The 20,087-nt window shown below is 50.8% G+C and overlaps 10 protein-coding genes across 10 annotated transcripts; 5 read left to right on the top strand and 5 right to left on the bottom strand.

Moving 5' to 3' along the window:
- Nucleotides 1-271: 271 nt before the first annotated feature.
- Nucleotides 272-1,687, top strand: DSM5745_04639 (uncharacterized protein; the record flags this gene model as incomplete). The annotated part of the gene is made up of 1 exon (XM_026746655.1): nt 272-1,687. One exon carries the CDS (start codon nt 272-274, stop codon nt 1,685-1,687), a length of 1,416 nt encoding a protein of 471 aa, XP_026604135.1.
- A 126-nt stretch (nt 1,688-1,813) lies between these two features.
- Nucleotides 1,814-4,093, bottom strand: DSM5745_04638 (SNARE-binding exocyst subunit SEC6; the record flags this gene model as incomplete). The annotated part of the gene is made up of 1 exon (XM_026746654.1): nt 1,814-4,093. One exon carries the CDS (start codon nt 4,091-4,093, stop codon nt 1,814-1,816), a length of 2,280 nt encoding a protein of 759 aa, XP_026604134.1.
- A 450-nt stretch (nt 4,094-4,543) lies between these two features.
- DSM5745_04637 (mitochondrial 54S ribosomal protein uL30m) lies at nt 4,544-4,828 on the top strand (the record flags this gene model as incomplete). The annotated part of the gene is made up of 2 exons (XM_026746653.1): nt 4,544-4,583; nt 4,605-4,828. The coding sequence occupies 2 exons, from the start codon at nt 4,544-4,546 to the stop codon at nt 4,826-4,828; spliced, it is 264 nt and encodes an 87-aa protein (XP_026604133.1).
- A 496-nt stretch (nt 4,829-5,324) lies between these two features.
- Nucleotides 5,325-7,214, bottom strand: DSM5745_04636 (sphinganine-1-phosphate aldolase DPL1; the record flags this gene model as incomplete). Its single annotated transcript, XM_026746652.1, has 4 exons — nt 5,325-6,336; nt 6,385-6,518; nt 6,577-7,054; nt 7,123-7,214. 4 exons carry the CDS (start codon nt 7,212-7,214, stop codon nt 5,325-5,327), a joined length of 1,716 nt encoding a protein of 571 aa, XP_026604132.1.
- An 854-nt stretch (nt 7,215-8,068) lies between these two features.
- Nucleotides 8,069-9,677, bottom strand: hcsA (homocitrate synthase; the record flags this gene model as incomplete). The annotated part of the gene is made up of 5 exons (XM_026746651.1): nt 8,069-9,023; nt 9,075-9,142; nt 9,193-9,273; nt 9,336-9,559; nt 9,614-9,677. The coding sequence occupies 5 exons, from the start codon at nt 9,675-9,677 to the stop codon at nt 8,069-8,071; spliced, it is 1,392 nt and encodes a 463-aa protein (XP_026604131.1).
- Nucleotides 9,678-11,034: 1,357 nt separating this feature from the next.
- On the bottom strand, nt 11,035-12,151 carry DSM5745_04634 (DUF4448 domain-containing protein; the record flags this gene model as incomplete). The annotated part of the gene is made up of 3 exons (XM_026746650.1): nt 11,035-11,116; nt 11,175-12,006; nt 12,070-12,151. 3 exons carry the CDS (start codon nt 12,149-12,151, stop codon nt 11,035-11,037), a joined length of 996 nt encoding a protein of 331 aa, XP_026604130.1.
- Nucleotides 12,152-13,184: 1,033 nt separating this feature from the next.
- DSM5745_04633 (uncharacterized protein) lies at nt 13,185-14,080 on the top strand (the record flags this gene model as incomplete). The annotated part of the gene is made up of 3 exons (XM_026746649.1): nt 13,185-13,505; nt 13,581-13,978; nt 14,035-14,080. The coding sequence occupies 3 exons, from the start codon at nt 13,185-13,187 to the stop codon at nt 14,078-14,080; spliced, it is 765 nt and encodes a 254-aa protein (XP_026604129.1).
- A 926-nt stretch (nt 14,081-15,006) lies between these two features.
- Nucleotides 15,007-15,525, bottom strand: DSM5745_04632 (uncharacterized protein; the record flags this gene model as incomplete). Its single annotated transcript, XM_026746648.1, has 1 exon — nt 15,007-15,525. The coding sequence occupies one exon, from the start codon at nt 15,523-15,525 to the stop codon at nt 15,007-15,009; it is 519 nt and encodes a 172-aa protein (XP_026604128.1).
- Nucleotides 15,526-16,144: 619 nt separating this feature from the next.
- Nucleotides 16,145-16,847, top strand: DSM5745_04631 (aminoacyl-tRNA hydrolase PTH2; the record flags this gene model as incomplete). Its single annotated transcript, XM_026746647.1, has 2 exons — nt 16,145-16,466; nt 16,543-16,847. The coding sequence occupies 2 exons, from the start codon at nt 16,145-16,147 to the stop codon at nt 16,845-16,847; spliced, it is 627 nt and encodes a 208-aa protein (XP_026604127.1).
- A 755-nt stretch (nt 16,848-17,602) lies between these two features.
- On the top strand, nt 17,603-19,612 carry DSM5745_04630 (U4/U6-U5 snRNP complex subunit SNU66; the record flags this gene model as incomplete). Its single annotated transcript, XM_026746646.1, has 1 exon — nt 17,603-19,612. The coding sequence occupies one exon, from the start codon at nt 17,603-17,605 to the stop codon at nt 19,610-19,612; it is 2,010 nt and encodes a 669-aa protein (XP_026604126.1).
- Between the last annotated feature and the right edge of the window lie 475 nt (nt 19,613-20,087).

Below are 20,087 nucleotides of genomic sequence, written 5' to 3'. Positions count from 1 at the left end.
GTAGTTGTAGTCTAGATGCAGGGCAAATGGAGAGCCTAAGCTGAGCCGAGAGCTGGGGAGGAGAAGCGGAGAAAGCAATCGATGGCATCACGGCGCACTAAAAAAGCATTAAATCATTGCCGATCACGCCAAGCTTTTGGCTCTATACTCCGTAGTAGCTCTCAGAACCTCACTCCTTCGGTCTTCCTGAGATACAAGAATGAGGCGCCTGTCTCTGATAAGTCCTCCTATTCTTCGCACATACACCACGTCATCTAGAACCGCAGCAATCATGGCCGAGGACACGCTCAACAAGCAGCACAAGAGCTCTAGACCATCCAACAACCCCAAACCAAAGCGACCACCTCTAACACACTTCCTTTGTCTACCTCTCATCAATTCTGTCTCCCTCCCCCAGCTAGAGTCCTCTCTAGCCACATTTAAAGCTTCGATTCCATCCACCATATCCCCAACTCCAGACGAAGGGCAACAAGGCGATCAACGGCAACCGCATCGCCCGCTTATTCCGGAAGATGCTATACGCCCTGTTGGCACACTCCACCTCACTTTGGGAGTCATGAGTCTCCCTACCCCTGAGCGCCTTGATGAAGCACTGCGGCTCTTCCACTCTTTGGACCTGGTCGCGTTATTGTGCAAAGCGCAGGAGAATGCTTCGCGGAAGCGACCACATACCTGGCCTGGAAAGAGAGACCCTCTGCCTCAAGAATCAAAGCAAAATGCCAAGCAAGAGATAGGGTCAGCACCTGATACTGTCTTGTTGACAAGAGAAACTCTTGAACCAGCCCTATCAAATGAACCCTTTCATGGAGAGCCTCGCACTCCCCAACCGTTCAATATCTCGTTGGAATCCATGCATGTTCTTCCGCGGGCACGCGCGGCGACGGTCCTACACGCCACGCCTGTTGATCCCACGTCTCGTCTCTACCCGTTCTGTGAGGCATTACGGGACAAGTTTCTAGAAGCTGGGTTCCTGCAAGGGGAGTATAGAGATGACCCTAACCAGAAGCAAAAGAAGCAAAAGACGGGAGCACAAAACAAAGACCAGACTCAGCCAGCCCAAGACCATCCGGACCCTGGGCCTAGTACATCCGCCAATCATAAAACAGAGGTAAAGCTTAAACCTCGCCGGCTTCTCTTACACGCCACAATCGTGAACACAATCTACATTAAGGGAAGGAGGCGGAACACTCGCGGCGGCCAAGATAAGCAAAAGAAGAACACTCGTCCTGAGCGCTACACATTCGATGCGCGGGATATCCTCTCACATTATATGAACTTCTATCTTGATAGTGCTAGGACAATTCCGCGGTCAGGTGGTGGGGTTATTGGCCAATCTCAGTCCCATGCTGATTTGGAGACTGTTCGTGGCATTAGCAGAGAGGATATCCAAACAGAGGAATACTCAGAGGCGGGTGTGCAGAAAGGTAACGAAGAGACCCAGCCTGCATCGGATAATGGGGAGAATTCAGGTTACCCGTTTGTCTGGGCGAAGAACATCCCTATTGAAGGAGTCTGCATTTGCGAAATGGGCGCAAAAAAGCTCGTCCCAGCAGCTGATGAGAGCGGGATGAACGCTAGGCTGGGGGAGAAGTACACAGTCGTTGCGGAGAGAAGCTTGGATGTTCAAGCGATCGACGGGCAAGGAATAGCAGGGGGGAGTGAGTCGGGTGTTGGTGTAGCAGCATGATTGGTATCATATAAGTAAATTGGTAGACGATAGGCCGTAAACTATACAGTGGCATCTCCAAGTGCCTGCTATGCAACTCCAAACGCCGCGCTAAAGATACAACGTATAAACACAGCCACAGCAAGATCAGCGTATCCTACTCATAAGCGTCTCCATTCCCCGTTCAACAGACAACTCAGCCGCCTTAGCCTTGACAGCAGTAATCATGCTCCGTTCAAAGTCATCCCTCGTCCTAAGGACTGTCTCAACCCATGAGAGCTGCAGGTCCCAATACTCAGTCTTGAAATCTTCATAGACATTGACCACAGCCGGGCCTTTCTCAGCCTCAAGAAGCCGGACCAGCCAGTCGACAAGTCGCCACTTCTGCTTGATTGTGCCTGCAAAGGAATCTGGGTATTTCTGGAAGAAGGCGAAGATTGTGAGGACATCGTCCTTGAATTTGTCGGTGTAGGGGTCTGTTTGTCGGCGGAATTTAACGCCCTTGTTGCGGACCGATGAAAGGTATCGAATTAGGAGTTCATCCGATAATTCTTCGACCAGGATTTCTGTGAGTGAGGGATGAAGGACGGGGGAATAATCGGCCATGTAATCGTCGAATGTAGAGGTAATTCGCTTCGCGGCGAAATCTCCATACCATTTCTGGGTGAAGAAATCGCGGATCGTGCTCCGGAGGTCGACGGCGAAGATAACCTCCACAAATTGAGAAAGACAGTACGTGCTCAGATCGACGTAGCCATCTCGTAGAGCGTCTAGCTCGGGGATTGCACGGGACGCCATGTATTTCGGGTCCACATACTGTTCGATGTCACGTCGGAACCGCGTCAAGTGTCCATATTGACCTGTTTCGTCGTTGTCGTCAATACAGGCGATCTGATCGTTGGCTACAGCTATCAGCCAGTCTTGCAGTATTTGCAATCCGTCAAGTTGCTCGCCACCAGGAGCCTTGTACTTGGCACATTCTTCTTCGAGGAGAGTCTGCCATGCAGCTTGGCGAGCCTTCAGCGCTCGGAACATCGCATCCATGATGCCCTCCAGGAGATCAGGGCGCGACGAAGAACTGGACACGGTGACCTGCTCGTGCAGCATCCGCCACATGTCTGGAAGAGTTTGGGTGCGGAAGCAGCCGTCTGTTGTAGTATCAAGTGAGTCGGGTATCCGCTCCGTAAGTGCCTTTCGGTCCGTCTCCCAGATTTTATCCATCCATTCTTCGACCGCGTTGATGATGACATTCTGCCACTGGCGAATGAGCTCAGGTTCGCGATTATCTAGAATATCGAGCTCGAGATCGGACGCTTGCCAACCAAGCTTCTTCATCTTTTTGTAGTACTTCTCCCTCCAGTGGAGGATCGCAAGCAAATTGTCAGCTGGTAGTTCGGGATCGTTGATCAACTCAATAAGAACATCGTGCATCATGCGGTGGTAGATATCAGTGTAGGTCTTGAAGATCTTCCACTTCTTTGGCATCAGCGACTGCATGCCTTGCTGGACAACGAATAGATCGTTAAAGAACCATCGGAAACTTTTCTCCAGGCCGTCGGGGTCATCCAGGAAATTCGCTTTAGTTTCCTCGAACTGATTTTGAGCATAGAACTCGATCGCTTGTATGAACTTCTCCTTGTACCCCCTGACTGTCTTAGGGCCAACGTTCATCGACTTGAACCGCCCGGCTAAATCTTGGTGGTCCTTCTGCGCCTCCTGTAAAGCCCTAACCGTCTCATCATTCTTCTCCTCGTTCATCACGACAACCGCAAGTCGAACCACCATGCTCGGGTTGTCACTCTGCACCAGTGGAATGAGGTTCATACACAGCGTTCCCAGATGATCATCAAACCAGTCAATCACAGCATCCAGCCCCTCAAAGTATTCATCCAGGGTAGCCTCGTTACTCGCGTCCTGCGCCCGGCGAACCTGATCCATCGCTTCGTCCCGAAAGTCCCGCAGTCGGGATATCCGCATATGCGCCCGCAGAAGATTGGGCTGGTTCTCAAGATCCTCGTCATCCTCCCTCAGCAGCTCTTCGATCTCAGCTAAATCAGTGCTAAAGTTCTCCAACCCCCTCTTCATAGTCAAGGTCGCCTCAAAGTTGCGCTGGATTTTGGCGAGTTGGTCGATTCGCGAGAAGTCGTCCACGCTGTTCTGCGACTCGGCGCATAGCCTGTCGATGCCCTGGAGCTCATCCCTCGTCTTCGATACTTGGCGCTGACCTTCTGTGAGAGCGCTGAGGCTTCTCTGTACAGATGCTAATTGTTCCCGGAGGCCTTCACGTAGCTGTGCATCGACTGCTGCTTTCTTTCGAGTGTATTCGGCTTTCAGTCCATTGATCTTGTCGAGGTCCTCGGGGTGTCGGAGGAGGTCCTCTAACCGGGGCATAGCCACCGCTCTGTCGGCATCGCCCACTTGTGCCATCTTGGTCGGATATTATACCGGCAGGTTGTAGAGACAGTCAGTAGCGTAGAAGGCCCCAATCAATCATTGTTCTCATGGAGAGCTGTTAGCATGAGCTGCGTGTCTCCAGGCAAGCTGCGGCCGGCAGTATGCCACTTCACGTGACTCTCCGCCCGAGTCGTGATAGATCGTGGAAATCAAAATTTCCGGCGAACAGTTTAGCTTTATCTTGACCGATTAACGGCGAAATACCAAATATTACAAGCTCACTTTGCTGTCAACCCTACAGAGCAGAAACCAATTGCGCCCTGTACCTATCATCCACCCGCCAGTGACCTGCCTGCCACGAACACACCCACCACTTCCAGTCAAAGCCCGCTATTTCCCACTCCGCGCTTGAAACTGCCAAACGACTGCTCCGTTCCTCGTTGAATCAAGAAATAATAGGCCTCAAATCAAGAAGCAGTCAGAATGAGCTACTTCCGTATCACCCTCGTCCGCTCCGCCATCGGTCTGCCGCGCCGGACAACAGACGTACTCAAAGCCCTCGGCCTGAAGAAGCGCATGGGAACCGTCTTCCACCCCGTCTCTCAATCGGTAGCCGGTCAGATCATGAAAGTAAAGGAACTGGTCGAGGTGCAGGAGGTCGACAAGAAGTTGACGAAACAAGAGATCCACCTGGAGCGCAAGCCTGATCCGGGGTACTATGTCGAGAGGACGCAGGCGATGGAGTGGGCTGAGAAGAGGGGCGAGTAGAGAGGACTTCTGGCATCATCTTTGGCTTGTGTGATATGGACGGTTGTGCGACTTCATCTGCTTTTTTCTTCATTTGCGTGTATAAATCATTTTTCTCAATCGGGTTTCCACGGAGTTGGGTTGCGACCATCGATGATACTGGTCAACTGGGAGATCGTTTCCAGTCGCATGTAGGGAAGGTCGAGATGAGACAGGGCGACATTAATGCCGGCTACTCTGGTTGCATTGAGCGATGTTACTTATATCACTGTACTATATGTCTATCATCTTTTGATCTTTGGAGGTTTGAACATTCGAACATTATGGATACTGGTATTCTCTAACAGCATGGTAAAAATAATCTTGGAAAGCCGATGAGGCTACGGGATATCAATACAAACACCAAAACACCGGGTTCCCTTATGTTGAGGGCTGATTAGGGCTGTGCGTTGCAGAAAGCCCTGATTCGAGCATGCATATTAACAGACAACGTTTTGAGCAAACGTCAAGGATCCTTCTAAGCTTTGTACAGTGTGTCTAGGAAGCCTTCTGCGAGGCGGCTGACGATGCTCTTATCCGGCATACTTCCAGCCACGCCATACAGGGCAGAAGTGTCGCCGCGTTTGACGACATACGATTTGCCTTGTCGCTTCCGCTCCTCAGCCTTTTCCAATTCCTTCTCGACAACCGCGACTAGGTCAGAAATAAGCGTTTCAACAGCAGCAGCGGTTGGAATAGTGAAAGCGACATGCATCGCGGGTGGAGTTTGCAAAGCATTTAAATGCCAGCCCTTCGCCGACAGGTCATCGGCAATGTCGTAAATGTCAATGGCCTCATTCTTGCTCTCGAATGCTATAACACTGACCATAGGTTGTCCGACGATCTGTAGGCTAGGAGAGAGGCGTTCGTGCTCGTTGATAGCTGACTCGAACTTCTTCGCGGCATTGACAATATCTAGACAGCTCTTGATATAGCCAGATTCGCCCACGCTCATGAGACTAGCCCAGCAGCCCGCGATTAGCGCACCTGGCCGTGACCCAGCGACGGAAGGAGACGCATAGACACCGCCAGACCAGTCGGGGTAAATGAAGTATTGGTGGCTGCGGTACGACTTGTTGCGGTACAAAAGGACCGAATTACCTTTGGGCGCAAACCCGTACTTATGGGTGTCGACACTAATGCTGGTCACGCCTGGTTGGCGGAAATCGAAGCCGCCCTCTTCTTCATAAGGCGATGGAAAGCCAGCTTTCTTCAAGAGTGCAATAACAAACGAGCCCAAACAGCAGTCGACGTGAAGAGGGATTTTGTAATGGACGGCAAGTCGGGATAGAGCGGGGATGTCGTCAACGATACCGTGGGGGAAGTTTGGAGCGGAGCCAACAAGCAGGACGGTGTTCGAGTTAATCAGTCGCCGCACCTTAGCAATGTCTACCTTGTGCTCCGGTGCTGAGCATGGAACGCGGTGTAGCTTAATACCAAAGTAACTGGAGGCCTTAATGAACGCAGCATGGGCAGTGTCGGGAATAATCCTTCGGAGAGTTTAACAAAAGACCATCACAGGGCTTCTGGGAACTTACATTTCGGGTTCAGTCACGCCTTGTTCAGCGCGCGCCTTGTTACGTGCGGCCAAACAAGCCATGAGAATGGATTCAGTACCGCCGCTGGTCGTTACTCCAGCACCATCAGAAGGGCCGTGAAACATTGCGAGGACCTATACCGTGCTCATTAATTGTCTGTATGCACCTCCACTCTCTAAATGGGTCTCTTACCATCGCAACAACTTCGGCTTCCATCTTCCGAACACCAGGGAAAACATCAGGGTGGATAGGGTTGGCGACACCGAATTGTTCGAAGGCCTCGGCCTGGATTTTGAGCAGGTCTTTTCCACCATGGTACACAGCACCGCTAACGCGACCATCCTCCCATCTAGTATGCTCCATATTCCCAAGCTTATCAAGCTCGGCACGAATCTGCTCGGGAGTCCATCCTTCCTTTGGCAAAGTCAAGTATCGTGTAACCCCGGGACCGCTTGCCACGAGCTTCGATTCAAGACCCTCAATCGCGGTCGTAACTTGTTTGTCGACCTGTCCACGAACTCCGGGGAAGCGCAGAAAGATAGAGAAGAGGAATAAACGAATCGCCAGGTAGACATTGCGGATGCTGCCGAAGATACCGTAGCCTCGCAAAGAGTAAAACGTCTTTCGAACATAGCGGAATAGGAATAAGACGAATACAATATTGCGAAAGCTGGGTGCGTAAATGTTGTCAGATACCTACACTCAACACTTCACAGCACGAGACGTCCCCCTACTTACAGATCAAGGTTCAGGGCCAGCTGGGCGCCGGGCGCTTTGCCGTAGCCAAGCAGTTTGTTCTGCAAGGCGACTGGCACAACGGACGATGCCATCCTTCCTCCAGTAATCCCGTTAATTCCACCTACTCACTCAACAAGGACGAAATGTAGGAAAAAAGCGAGTGCGACCCCGATTATAAGGATATGCTGATGATGGAATAGGTGAAGCGAAAGTGACTCGGATGTCGGAGGTCAGGGAAATTGGATGGGCCAAGTTCGGGAAACACACCGGAGGACAAGTCCTCTCCAAGTTAACGCTTCCTGCTAGACTGGATACAGTGCAGCTATCAACTCGAAAAGAAAGGCAGGGCTCTAGGTCGCTCGAAACCCCAGAGGTACCGCGAGACTTGCCTCGGCTGTAGGTTCCACATGCCACCAGCTCATCAGATTAGGAAAGCCCGTGACGTCGCCCGGGGCTTACGGTATGATCCATCACATTTCGGCTACAACTCCGCAAAGTGGTGCACCAACTGTCAAGAAGGAAGGGGAATTGGCCCATTGGGGCTTATATGTGTCATGGAGCTCCAGTATCTAGTCTATGATAATGGTACTATTTGTCTCTGACCTTCTCATTTATATGACTTCAACACCGAGGCCTGTTTATATACAGGGTTCACTTAGGAACCATAGCTCGCAAACACCGTCCACTCTTACCCTTCCATTGCTTTTGGTCCAGGGACAAATAACACTTTTAACCCCAAAGATAAACTGAAATATCCCAGACATAGATAACACCCAAATCATGAAAGACAAAGAAAATCGACGTCTCACTTCGTAAAAGGAGTCGCTCAGGGAATATGATCAAAGCTCTAAAAAAAATCACGGTCACTTTATTCCAATTGGAATGATTCACAGCGCAAAGCGAAATATGCATAGATCGTTTCGTAAGTAGGAAACGGAACGCCCATTTAGAGGGCGGCACCACTCTCCGTCAACTCCTTCTCCTTGGCGAGGAACTGAGCGTGCTCATCAGCGGTCAGGTCCATAAGGGGCTTGTTCTCGCCAGAGCTGAGGTTGCGGTAGTAGGCACGAATGATGCTGTCCGCATCATCGATAGCAATAGGCCTGATGTCAGCAAGAGCCTTGATCTTGGCTGTGCACTCCTTGTACTGGTCGTCAGTCATGTGAACATTGAGCTGTTGAGCACGCGACTTGATAGCGTTCCAGCCTGTCAGGCGCGAGGCAAAGTGCACGTATCTTGACATGCCGAAATCAGCGGGGTTGATGATCTCGTAGGTGCTGGGGTTATTCAGGATAGCCTTGGCATGGATACCGGCCTTGTGAGTGAAAGCACAGAAACCAGTGATGTAGTTATTGAAGGGAATGTTGACCTCAACAGCCTCGGCGACCAGGTCCTCAATGTCCTTGAGCTTCTCCAGCTTGTACTTGCTCTTGACATACTGAGGGTCGGCAACCATCATGCGGGCCATGAGACCACCAAGAGGGGTGATACCGTTGCGCTCACCGATACCGAGAACAGAGGTATCGATGTGAGTGGCACCAGCCTCCAGAGCACAGTAGGCGTTGGCAATGGCGCATCCAGTGTCGTTGTGGAAGTGGGTCTCGATGTCGCAGCTCACGACACCTCTCAGGACACGGATGAGCTCGTAAACCTGGCGAGGAGAGGCGCAGCCAACGGTGTCAGCAATACCAACACGGTTCACACCGACTTGGTCGACGGCGGAGTAGATGGAGAGCAGGTCGACGAGGTCGGAGCGGAAGGAGTCCTCGCTTGAGAATCGGATCTCAATGCCCTTGGACTTGACGAATTCGATGACTTCGATGGCGGTGTTCTTGATGTAGGTCATGTCCTTGCCGTGAGAGTGCTCACGGAGATAAGAGGAAGTACCAATGACGACATCACTGTATACCTGATTAGTATCCAATCCGACAGCAAAGATGTGAAGCTCTTACACTCCGTCAACACCGGTCTCAACAGCAACGCGAGCGTCGTCCATGTGGCAACGAATGTGAGTAAGGATCTGTTTTGACTCATTAGACTATGTATACGCTAGCCCTCGTCCAAACATACCTTGGCCTTCAAGCCGAGCTTGCAGATGGCTTCGCAGTCAAGCCTTGACTGCTCGGAAGCACAGGGGCTAGTAAGCTCAATCTGCAGCAAGCAACCGTCAGTAATGGCTGCAATTGAATGTGTGCTCTTTCGGTTTGACTCACGTAGTCAACCCCGAAGTCGTCCAGAGCCTTGGCGATCTCGATCTTCTTCTCGGTGTCGAAAAAGGCGTTGGCGAACTGCTCGCCCTCACGCAGAGTACTCTCAATGATCTTGAAGCGGGAGACATTGCTCAGGAAATCGGTAACGCCGACGTTGTGGCCGTAGGGGTTGCGGGAAGGGTGAGGGTTTTGGCGGGTCTGAACAGCAGTGAAGCCGGGGTGGGATCCTTGAGGAAAATCAGCATTGGGATACTGTAGATAGCGCACGTTTAAAGTCATACCGTTGGACTGGCCATTGGCGCCATTTGTTTGCCCATTGGGCTCGTTGTCTGCACCAGGGCACATTGTGTGTGAAGATGGTGGGGGTAGATTCAATGCGATGTATATGGGAGAGAACCTGGACTGAATGACAAGTTAAATTCGAGCGAGTTGGCGAGAGGTGGCAGAGGAGGATGATACTGACGGTCAGGTCAAGGGGCAAATCCAGGTGTTTATATGCTCTGCAGTTGAAAAGAAACAGAGAAAAGAGTCATAGGCTTGGGAGGGAAGAAAAGTGGGCGGGGATTCAAGGCGGACGATCTCCAATAAAGGCACAGGTGATGATGACTCCTCCATGCAGCGGCAACGAAGAAAAATTTCGCCCGCCGAGCACGCCCTTGGAATTTTTCCACTGTGGGGAACCCTGCATTTCAAGGTTCGTCACTTCGCCAGAACTCGAGGCGAGGTCAAATAGACCATCTCTTCCCCGGTCTTCTGGGCCTTGCAGCCATTAATAATCTGAGTTCTCGTGCTGATTACTGCTTTATCGAGCACTCTATAGTACTTGCGGTCTTCCTGCCACCCCGAATTGGTTGAACCTTCGGTGTCGCATGCGACATGCTTATACTCGTCACTCAGTTACGAGCGGATACCTGGGGTATGAAGAGCTATACTCTGACTTTCTTTGAGTCTGCCACTTCACACAAGGTCCATACTGATAATGAGTGCTGTTAGTAGCAATTATCGATTTTGTTTTCTCTGATATCATTTAGCAACCGATAATGGTACATTATCTTGTGCCTTTTAAGCTGCCGGTCACTCTCTTAGGGCCCGACATCGGCAAGCTGCTGTAACCAATTTACCAGATCTATTACGCCTGCCCCAGCGACCCAATTTCTACAACAATAATCAGTGTCTAAAAACCCCACGATTGCTAATCAACCTCAAGATATATTGCCTAGTCCCATCGACTGAAGCTGTTTATGATTAATGTCGCTGTGGTCAAGTGCTGCGCATTACAAATGTTGAATCTCTTTAGAAGTATGAGGATTAGCATGACCTAGTGACTTGCTCAAGATCGCCTACGTCACACCTCCCAGGACCGAGTAATTGTGCTGTTAGCAGAGCTAGTAATAATGACATTCCTCTCCGAGCTGGCTGGTCTCAATGACAATAGGAGGCCATATTGATCTCTCCAGCGTGCAGGCTGTAGATCATCCCGTCAACCCGGGAATCGGTCCGGGGCTACCTGATCAAAGTCCGGAGGGCGTCCGAAGAATCAAGATTGTATCAGGATGTCGGTTACAATAATCGAACACAAACTGGACTTCCTGCAAACTGGACTTCCCGAAATTGGATAGACAGAAGATAAGTATACTAATACTGGCGCAGGAACTACCTACACAATTGAGGTGCGAACGCTCTTGACGCACAGTGCTGACTCTCAAAGAATGTATCGAAGCTCTCCATGGTTGTAGGTCGTTTCCAGATAAACAATGACTCGAACTGGCACTAGCAACCCCGCCCTATTCATATCATAGCATGTCATGGCAACAGAGAGTACATGGTTACGTGCTCACTCACCCAATCCAACTCTTCAACCTTGCCACGTCCCGTCTAAATGGGTAGCTGCCAGGATAGCTACCACTATGTTCACGAACATGGTTGTACCTCTCTGCTCCGGTCCCTTCGAGTAGCCCTGTCTCAAGGTCATTTGCGTACCTTTTCGAAGCCGCAGAGCCGTCGGAGTCACTGCTGCCCTCTATATCGCTCTTTAGGCGCTGAGATCTGGATTTACCGATTCCGTAACCCCTTTTTCGAGTCCAGAACCCGCTCTTCACGATCGATTCCCTGGATTTCCGCATTGAGTAGACCAAGGCCACTACAACGATAAGGACAACAAAGAAGGACACGGGAAGGCCGATGCACAACGCTAGCTTGTTGAATCGTGGTGGCGGGGATGGTTTGTAGTGCTCCACGGGTCTAGGGCTAAGTGTGATCGTCGGGCCCTGGCGGACACTTGCTCTTCGGTCCAGTGTAGAATCTAGCTCAATGATGTAAAGAGCCAACGTATTGTTCTGCTTGCCCTGGAGCCACTCGTTGCTCATATGAAGCGGAATGTATCCATAGCTATTATCAGTTTTGTCAGAAGTGAATGCAGACGACCCTTCCAGCGAGTCGGTGTATCTCAGCTCGATCGTGATGGTAGCGTTCAGAGGATAGAAATCAGCATTCCACGTCACGTAGTAGGTTGTATCAACCAGGACATGCGCGCCATCTTCTGGGAGGCAGAATGGCACAAAAGGTCCCTCTAAGTCGGTGCAGACAGGGAAATCACCAGACGCGAAGCGGTTGGGTGTGTTTGCCGTGGTAGTGGCGTTGTGGTTGGCAACGGAAACATTTGCCAGGCTAGCGCCTATGAGCATGTACAAACGAGTGGTCAGGATTGTTAATCAATTGTCTGAGGCAGGGTACGAACTGAAGTCGAAGCTCATACCTCTCCTCACCACAGCTCCAAGGGCGCAGTTCGGCAGCCATGCGACGCTGCAAGCGAGCATCATCAGGTCGCAGAGGGGCCCATGACCACCATTCTCTCGGCGCCGCATTATAAATGTATGGAAGTGATATCAAGCGATAATCAGGAAATCGATAGCCGTACAACTTCAATGTAGTGGTTTAAGAGAATATCTTCAACGTGGATGCTGCGTCACCACTGACTTCCAGGCGCAAAGTGTGTGTTGGCGGTGCCAACGATCGAGGGAAGGAGCCATCAGAGCTGGGAAGGTGTCGCCAAGGGTCTGTAGATCTAGGATGGTCGTCATGAGCAGCCAGTTCCTGTCAGGATACTAGTTCCCGGGTAAACTGGACGTCTGAACAGACGATAGATAGCTCACTAGATACGGATACCCTAACCCAGATGAGGTACCAATTTCACAGAGTCTTCGACCTGGCGAATATGCTCGTGTGGACAAATACGCCAAACCCACTCCTTCTACATCTTGCCTAGTCTTGTCTAGGATATTATGATAATCTCAAGTCTCGGAGATCGTACGCAAGTCATTGAAGAAGTTCCTGAGGTTGCGGTTTGATCGGAGCTTACTTCGATGTCCAGTCGGAAAGCAAACAAACAAGATGACATAATCGGCACAGCATGATGAAGTTGAGGGGCGGTTTCACGGCGATTACGCGATGTTGGTGTCTGAGAAGCCATTGATCCTAGAAGAAAAGGAAGAACTTGCCTTTTACCTTGTCTTAGCAAGCTTCAAGAATCATTGGAAGACTAGTTGGGATCCATAACTTAGAGGGTGTCAGGTTCCCCGCTCCCCGGCTGCAAGTGCGAATCGCGGCCGACCATTTCGGGTTTAGGCCAGCTGTCCCGTCGCGTTCCATCCATCGTGCCTCTTCATTTGGTCGCCTCCAGCTCTTCCCTGCTGTTCCTAAGCTGCCTGCTGTCTGTACTTTGGCCCTCTGAATCAATCCATCCTCCAAAGTGCGCCTGTCACCCAAACAGTATCAGCCCAGGTTTGTTTTCCATCAAAAATCGTTATCCAGGTTGACAGCTATACTTACCACGTGTCTCCTATTGCAGCCATCATGCGCTTCGTCCCCCTTCTCGCCCTCCTCCCAGCGCTCGCTGTGGCCGAGGAGCAGGTCCCTCTCGCAGACCGTGTCCAGGGTTGGTTCAACAAGGCCAAGTCCTATCTTCCCACCGCGACTCCCGTCGTTCCCGTTGCCGAGAAGGTGGTTGAGGCCCCCGTCAAGGTCATCCAAGAAAAGACCGTTACCCCTTTCAACGCAACCAACTGGCAATCGCTGCTCGAGCCGGCCACCGATGCACAGGATTGGCTAGTTTTCATCACCGGCGGTAACAAGACCTGTTTCGGCCGTTGCGGCAAAGCCGAGGAGGCATTCAACGTGAGTGCGCCCAGCTGCACTGCAACGAAGCAGAGGTGTCTATCTGGATTGAATGAAGGCTTACCACTCTGACAGCAATCTGTTCTTCTTTTCGCTGCTGACCCGACTTCGCCTAACCTTGGCTACCTTGATTGTGAATCTAACCAACTTCTCTGCTCCGCCTGGTCTGCTGGCGCTCCGTCCGTCTGGTACTTCAACGTTCCCCAAGCTCAAGCCACCGAGGAGCGTCCCTCTACTCCTCTACACATTGTCTACGTGAACTCGACCACCGTAACCCCCGAGACCATCTACAAGATTCACTCCGAAAAGACATACGAGAACAAGCCTGCCTACGATGGTGCATTCCACCCGACGGACGGCTGGCTCGCTCAGTACGGCCTTCTTGTACCTCTGGGCTACGTTATCTACGGCTTTGGAGTTGTTCCAAGCTGGCTTTTCATGATTGTCATCAGTATGGCCAGCCGGACAATGATGTGAGTTTATCTGCTATATCGGTCCAATATCATCATAGCACTAACGTGTACGCCAGGAGCCGTCGACTTGGCAACCCAGGAGCTCCTGCTGGTCGTCGTTAAACGCCCTGTGATGAACGTTTTCTGTTTTCCAATACCATTATTGAGGGATGTAAACATTAGAATCTAGCATACCTTCTGCTCTGATAATCAGACCATGTCGGGGCTTTTGGTTATTTTTATTTCTCCGGCCTCGTGGTATTGTTTTGATTTTCCTTGAAACGTCTCGGGTAAAAGAAATGATAGAGCGTGCTTTTATTTGCCTTCAAGTTGACGGGCATACCTTGGGTTGACATGCGCCACCTAGTGCGAACTTTGAACCTATGTCGTAACTAAATGGACTGTATCAGCCATTCAACAAAAGACGATTTGACCGATAGCTTCAGGAACAGCCAAGCTTGATTCTAGGTAGGCCTTGTATCCCAGGTCCATAGCTAGGGTCCTTATTTGCGTGGTGGTCACACTCGCGTGTTCGACAAAAAGTTTGAGACTTAGCCGTTGACTGCAGTGAGGCAAGTCTCGGGTTATCATGCTCGGCTGCGGCCGCCAGTTCCTCAAACTGAGTTAGATAGACTTTTTCTTTCCAAGCGGGTTCATAATCTGGGGACAGTTATGGTACAGCAGGTCAGATGCTGTAGCTGTGGAGGCAGAACATCTATAAACTGATGGCCCTGCATGGGACGTCCCAGGAAGACTTGCAGTTGCACCGAAAGATTTTTGAGTTTATCGAAGTACACCATAGATCCGAATTTATCCTAGAGGAGCACTGCAATACTGCTCTGGGCACATATAAGCGTAATCTTCAAGACCGCAGAGGGCGTCGAGGTGTTCAGGTGTATCTGCATTGTGTCGCTCGTGCATCTGCTTCAGTTCAGACGCATTATGTTCGACAAGGTATCCGGTAGATGCGTTTAGGTTTCGAACTTGATTATCGCAGCCGTGTCGTGCGGCATATGGTGCTCTGAAATCTCGTACGATGACAAGCAGTCCTAAGCTGCATCCCAGATTGGGTCCCCGTAGCCCTTGTATCTGATTCCGATCGTAAAGTTCAGTTCCTCGAGAATCAGGAGGCGAATGTGCATGGCCATGCTTCCAAATGCGTAGTAATAAGCAATGAGCGGGAAGGACGTCAGGTTCGATAGTTGCATTAGCAGAACCCAACTCATCGCATGTGTGTTCGAGTTCTGGATCCGTTCGAGACAGTTTCTCTGCGTCTCCAGGATTCTGTCTTCCGCAGTCATCTCAATTTCTTCATAGTCGAATGTTCTACAACCACTGTCCCATTCGATATCGTTAGCAGTGATCTCGAACTTGCTTTCGTCAATCCGATTGTTGCGTTGATTGTCATCCAAATGGAAGAGTCTGTTCCCTTCTTCCAAATCGTCTTCTTTATCTTCGTCGTCGTCTCCATCATCTGCCTGGCACAAATTGAAGTCACTACTGGTCGGATGGCTCTCCTTCAACCCGGCGCCCCCAACCATGGCCGCAAGTTCAGGGCGTTTATCCATCGTGCGGCAAAGAGCAAGTACCCTCCGGCCAGTAGTTTCATATATATCGATATATGATACGCTCAACGGGTGCCTTAGCGCTATTGGAAACCAACAGCAAACCGGAAGCATCTCTAGCATCTTTCTCGCTGGACAAGTCAGTATCACTGAACAAGTCGTGGGTGAGCTGTTCCAATAATGAGAGAAAGAACACCTCAAGGAAGGTGAGTCATCATTCACATAGAAACGGCTTATTCCATTATCTATGGCTGTGGTTTCAATCTCCATAGAATTGTTGTTGGGTCCCATGGACTCTTACCCAACCCGTTGAGTTCTAGACCTTGCCAGTAAACAGTACTCAGTACTGGATGTTATGCGAATCGATGGGATGTTGTCACACAAATGTCTTGAAGCTCTGGATATATCCCCTTTTACAATTAGAGATGGTTGAGACCTACCAGAAACTCGATATTATGGTGGGTAAATTAGGTGAATGCGTGAACGGATTGAAAGAGCTCCCTTGGCCACCCGTCATAGTCTCATAGACCAAGACTCCACCCCAAAATACATATCCTCCGCACAAGATCCAATAAATTGTTTCTTCTCTTCAACACACCACACATACCACTCAGACTTCAAAATGACAGATCTTGACCGCGTCGCTCCATCAACAACGACATACGTCGTCGCCACTGCAATCGTCGCGGGAATCACCGGCTACTTCATCGGCCAGGGAGCGTCGCTGGGACTGTTCTCGACTAAAGAGAAGGAAGGCTGGCCGAACAGCTACAATGTGAAGCCGCACAGAAGCTCTTCGGATGAAGAAGACGATAGCGAAGATGATGACATTGAGGAGAGCGACGAAGAGGAAGGTGATGGAAGCGAACTGGCGAACTTTGAGAACAATACAGAAGAGGTGAAATTGGTGCTCGTTGTGAGGACGGACTTGGGGATGACGAAGGGTACGGACTCTTCCTGCTCATCTGTCGCGTTTTACTTGTACTGTATCAGTTCGAATTCTAATTTCTCTCTTTACAGGCAAAATCGCCGCGCAGTGCTCCCACGCGACCCTCGCCTGCTACAAGTATCTCGTCACGAATTCGTCAAGCTCTACGATTTTGCGCCGTTGGGAGTCACAAGGTCAGGCGAAGATTGCGCTGCAAATAAAATCGGAGGAGGAAATGCAAATGTTGCAAGCGCAAGCCGTCAGCCTTGGGCTTTGTGCTCGGGTTATCCAGGATGCTGGGCGCACGCAGATCGCCAGTGGCAGCAGGACAGTGCTTGGGATCTTAGGGCCAAAGAGCGTGGTCGACACTGTCACAGGCCATCTGAAGCTGCTATGATGGGCATTTGCTTCAATGCGCGGCTAGTCACCAAAGCACGTTAGGTGTTTGGAGTTGGGGCACCAAATTTTGTATACCCTTGCTTTTCGTCACCTTGATAAACGGCGCGTTTAGAAGACCGTGGACTGCTAGTCAAATGCTAGGATGTCAGTCTTTCGGGTTCTACGAACTATTTTAAAAATAAGATAGCTATCTAGAAAAGTAATGTTGGCTAGCCATGGTTTATCCCTAACCTCATCGGCCGACGGCCAGATCGGTAAAGGGAACAGGAATATGACGCCGTCGACACCAGGAACTCCAGCCGAGCTCACCAGAGGGAGCTCAAGACCGAAGTGAACCACCCGATGTCAACATTTAATCTGAGATCTGTCGACCGGAAAACATGGACACCAAACGAGAAAATGGGTGCCTCCTTGGGTCGTCGAACTGTCCAGCAATCAACCGAAACGCAGTTGCCCACGATCAGGATCGCTAGACACAGATCTTTGTTTGTTCTGTTCATGAAGAGAAAAGAGAAAAAAAAAGAATCAGAAAAATTGCGACGCAGGGCAATTTATAACAAGCGCTAGACAACGCTAACCGATCATTTGGCGCTAAACCTTACCGAGACGTGAACCTTACGTAATAAGGCGCGGGCAACTTGCTTGTCGGGCTTGTCGCCGGCGACAGTCTTTCAGACATACTATTGCTACAACCCTCCAGTCCCAGTTCAGTTTTGGCTCTCATCGTCTATTGCAGATCGCTTGATTAGCAGCATGGCGGACGCTATTTCTATTGAACAGAACAACAAGATTCGCGCGGCTCTGGGCTTGAAGCCTCTACCGGTCCCTGGGGGCGATGCCACAGGCCCTTCGTTCAAGGAATCCAACGACGACTCATCGGACGAAGAACCAGCGAGCACGATCGAGACTCGAGAGGCGGCAGCGTCAGGCAACTGGCAAAAGTTACAAGATGAAGCCGCAGCAAAGAAAACGCGGGAAGAACGAAACGCAGCCATTAAGCGGGCGCGCGAGTTAGCACAGCGAAATGCCAAGCTGGAAGGGACAACACTAGGCGAGAGCGTGGATGCTGATGTGGATACGAAAACTTGGTTACTACAGGCAAAGAAGAAACAGAAGAAGATCGAGAGGGAGCGCGCGCGCAAGCTAGCGGAGGAGCTGGAGGAGCGGCAGCGCGTGGCGGAATATACGGCTTCGGATCTTGCTGGTATTAAGGTTGGGCATGAGATTGGGGATTTTGGTGGAGGGGAGGACCACGTTCTTACGCTCAAGGACACGACGATTGACGAAAACGAAGAGGAGGGAGACGAGCTGGAAAATATTGATTTGCGAGACAGGGAAAAGGCTGCCGAGAGAATAGAGCTGAAGAAGCGGAAGCCGGTGTACGATCCGACTGAAGAGAATGCCACGATATTGGCCCAATACGACGAGGAGATAGATGGCAAGAAACGAAAACGGTTCACACTGGACGCCAAGGGATCTACTGTGGAGGAACAAGAGGCGCGGCGACAAGAGGTTTCCGAGAAGCTAAAACGGAATATCATCAGCCTTGACTTCGAGGCTGAAACTCCTGTTTCCGACTACATGGATGTGAGCGAGATCAAAATAAAAAAGCCCAAGAAGAAGAAGTCCAAAACTACCAAGAAGAGATCGGCTCTCGACGATGACGATATTTTTCCAACCACAGAATCTGCGGATACGCCGAATGACGCGTCTATGGATATTGACACTGTCAACGGCGCACAGGCGCCTGCACCTCGCAAGATAATAGATGAGAACATCTCATTTGTGGATGATGATGATTTGCAGGCTTCCTTGACTCGGCAAAGACGAGCTGCGCTCAAGAAGCGGCAAAAATCACGACCGGAGGATATCGCACGGCAGCTCAGAGAGGAGGGATCGCAAACACCGATGGACGTCGAGGAAGAAGAGCCCGGGCTAGTAATCGATGAGACTTCTGAGTTTGTTTCGAATCTACAGAAACCTGTTCTGCCCGAGCCCAGGCGTCGAACAACTACGCCAGGCGAGAGCCCCCGTGCGAAGACCGAGGAGCCGGACGATGAGAGGCCTCAAATTGAAGGCGGGGATGTAGATATGGACAGATCTTACAACGATATCGAGGACGAGGATGATCTTCAAGAGCGCATCAAGCGCGAAGAGTCACAAGCTGAAGCGGCCATCACTGGCACTGGCCTAGAGGAGGAAGCTACGCTGTCGCAAGGTCTGGGTGCTACGTTGGGTATGCTCAAGAAGCGTGGTCTAGTGAAGTCAACAGACGCTGCGGAATCCAACGCTCTTCTCCGCGACCGCAACCGTTTCCTTTCAGAGAAGAGTCGCCTCGAAACTGAAGCTGAACGCCGTGCGCGCCAGCAACGTGAGCGGGATCGCGCCTCAGGAAGACTCGACCGAATGTCCGCACGCGAAAGAGAAGAGTACGCACGACGAGAAAACACCAAGCGTGACCAGGAAGAAGCCCGGCATTTGGCAGCGAAGTTCAATGAGGAGTACAAACCCGATGTACAGCTCAAGTACATTGACGAATTTGGTCGTCAGATGAATCAGAAAGAGGCGTTCAAGCACCTGAGTCACCAGTTCCACGGAAAGGGCAGCGGCAAGATGAAGACCGAGAAGCGACTGAAGAAGATCGAGGAGGAGAAGAAGCGCGAGGCCATGAGTGCGCTTGACAGCAGTCAGCATACCGGCATGAACAACGCCGTCGGGGCAACTGCACGACAGAAGGGTCAAGCTGGAGTCCGCCTGGGCTAGGTTCTCCAACCGCTACATTGCATACTATTGCACAATCGCTCAATAGCATATTTAATACGATATCCCTACCAGTGACCTAGACCCTTGGTCTTCTGACACTGAATTCTTGACACCCCACGATCTGATAATTTAAAGGGGCTTACACGCTCGTACAGGCAATCCCGGAGCGCATCCGATTCGCATGGCCATCTGGTCTTACGACGTACGTCTCGGGATCTCGGCTTCTCTCCAAGGGTCCCGGTTTCCATGATCAGACTTGGCGCGTGGGGTAAATTAACCGATCAAAAGCAAAGCTCGGGAAGCACCTTGCGGTGTACACAGATGCCTAGGCAACGAGAGAGTTGGTTTTAAATAGAGCTAGGAAACTTGACCAGCTCCGAAGAGACCACAGTCCCAAATACTAGACGAGATAGCAGTAGCGATAGTAAATGCAAATAGAGTCGACATACAGGTTACCGATCTATACTTACTTTCA

The sequence above is a fragment of the Aspergillus mulundensis genome (genome assembly GCF_003369625.1).
Source record: "Aspergillus mulundensis strain DSM 5745 chromosome Unknown scaffold_4, whole genome shotgun sequence".
In the NCBI taxonomy this organism is placed as follows: domain Eukaryota; kingdom Fungi; phylum Ascomycota; class Eurotiomycetes; order Eurotiales; family Aspergillaceae; genus Aspergillus; species Aspergillus mulundensis.
Note: the sequence above shows the minus strand (reverse complement) of the source record. Positions and strands in the feature narration are given on the sequence as shown.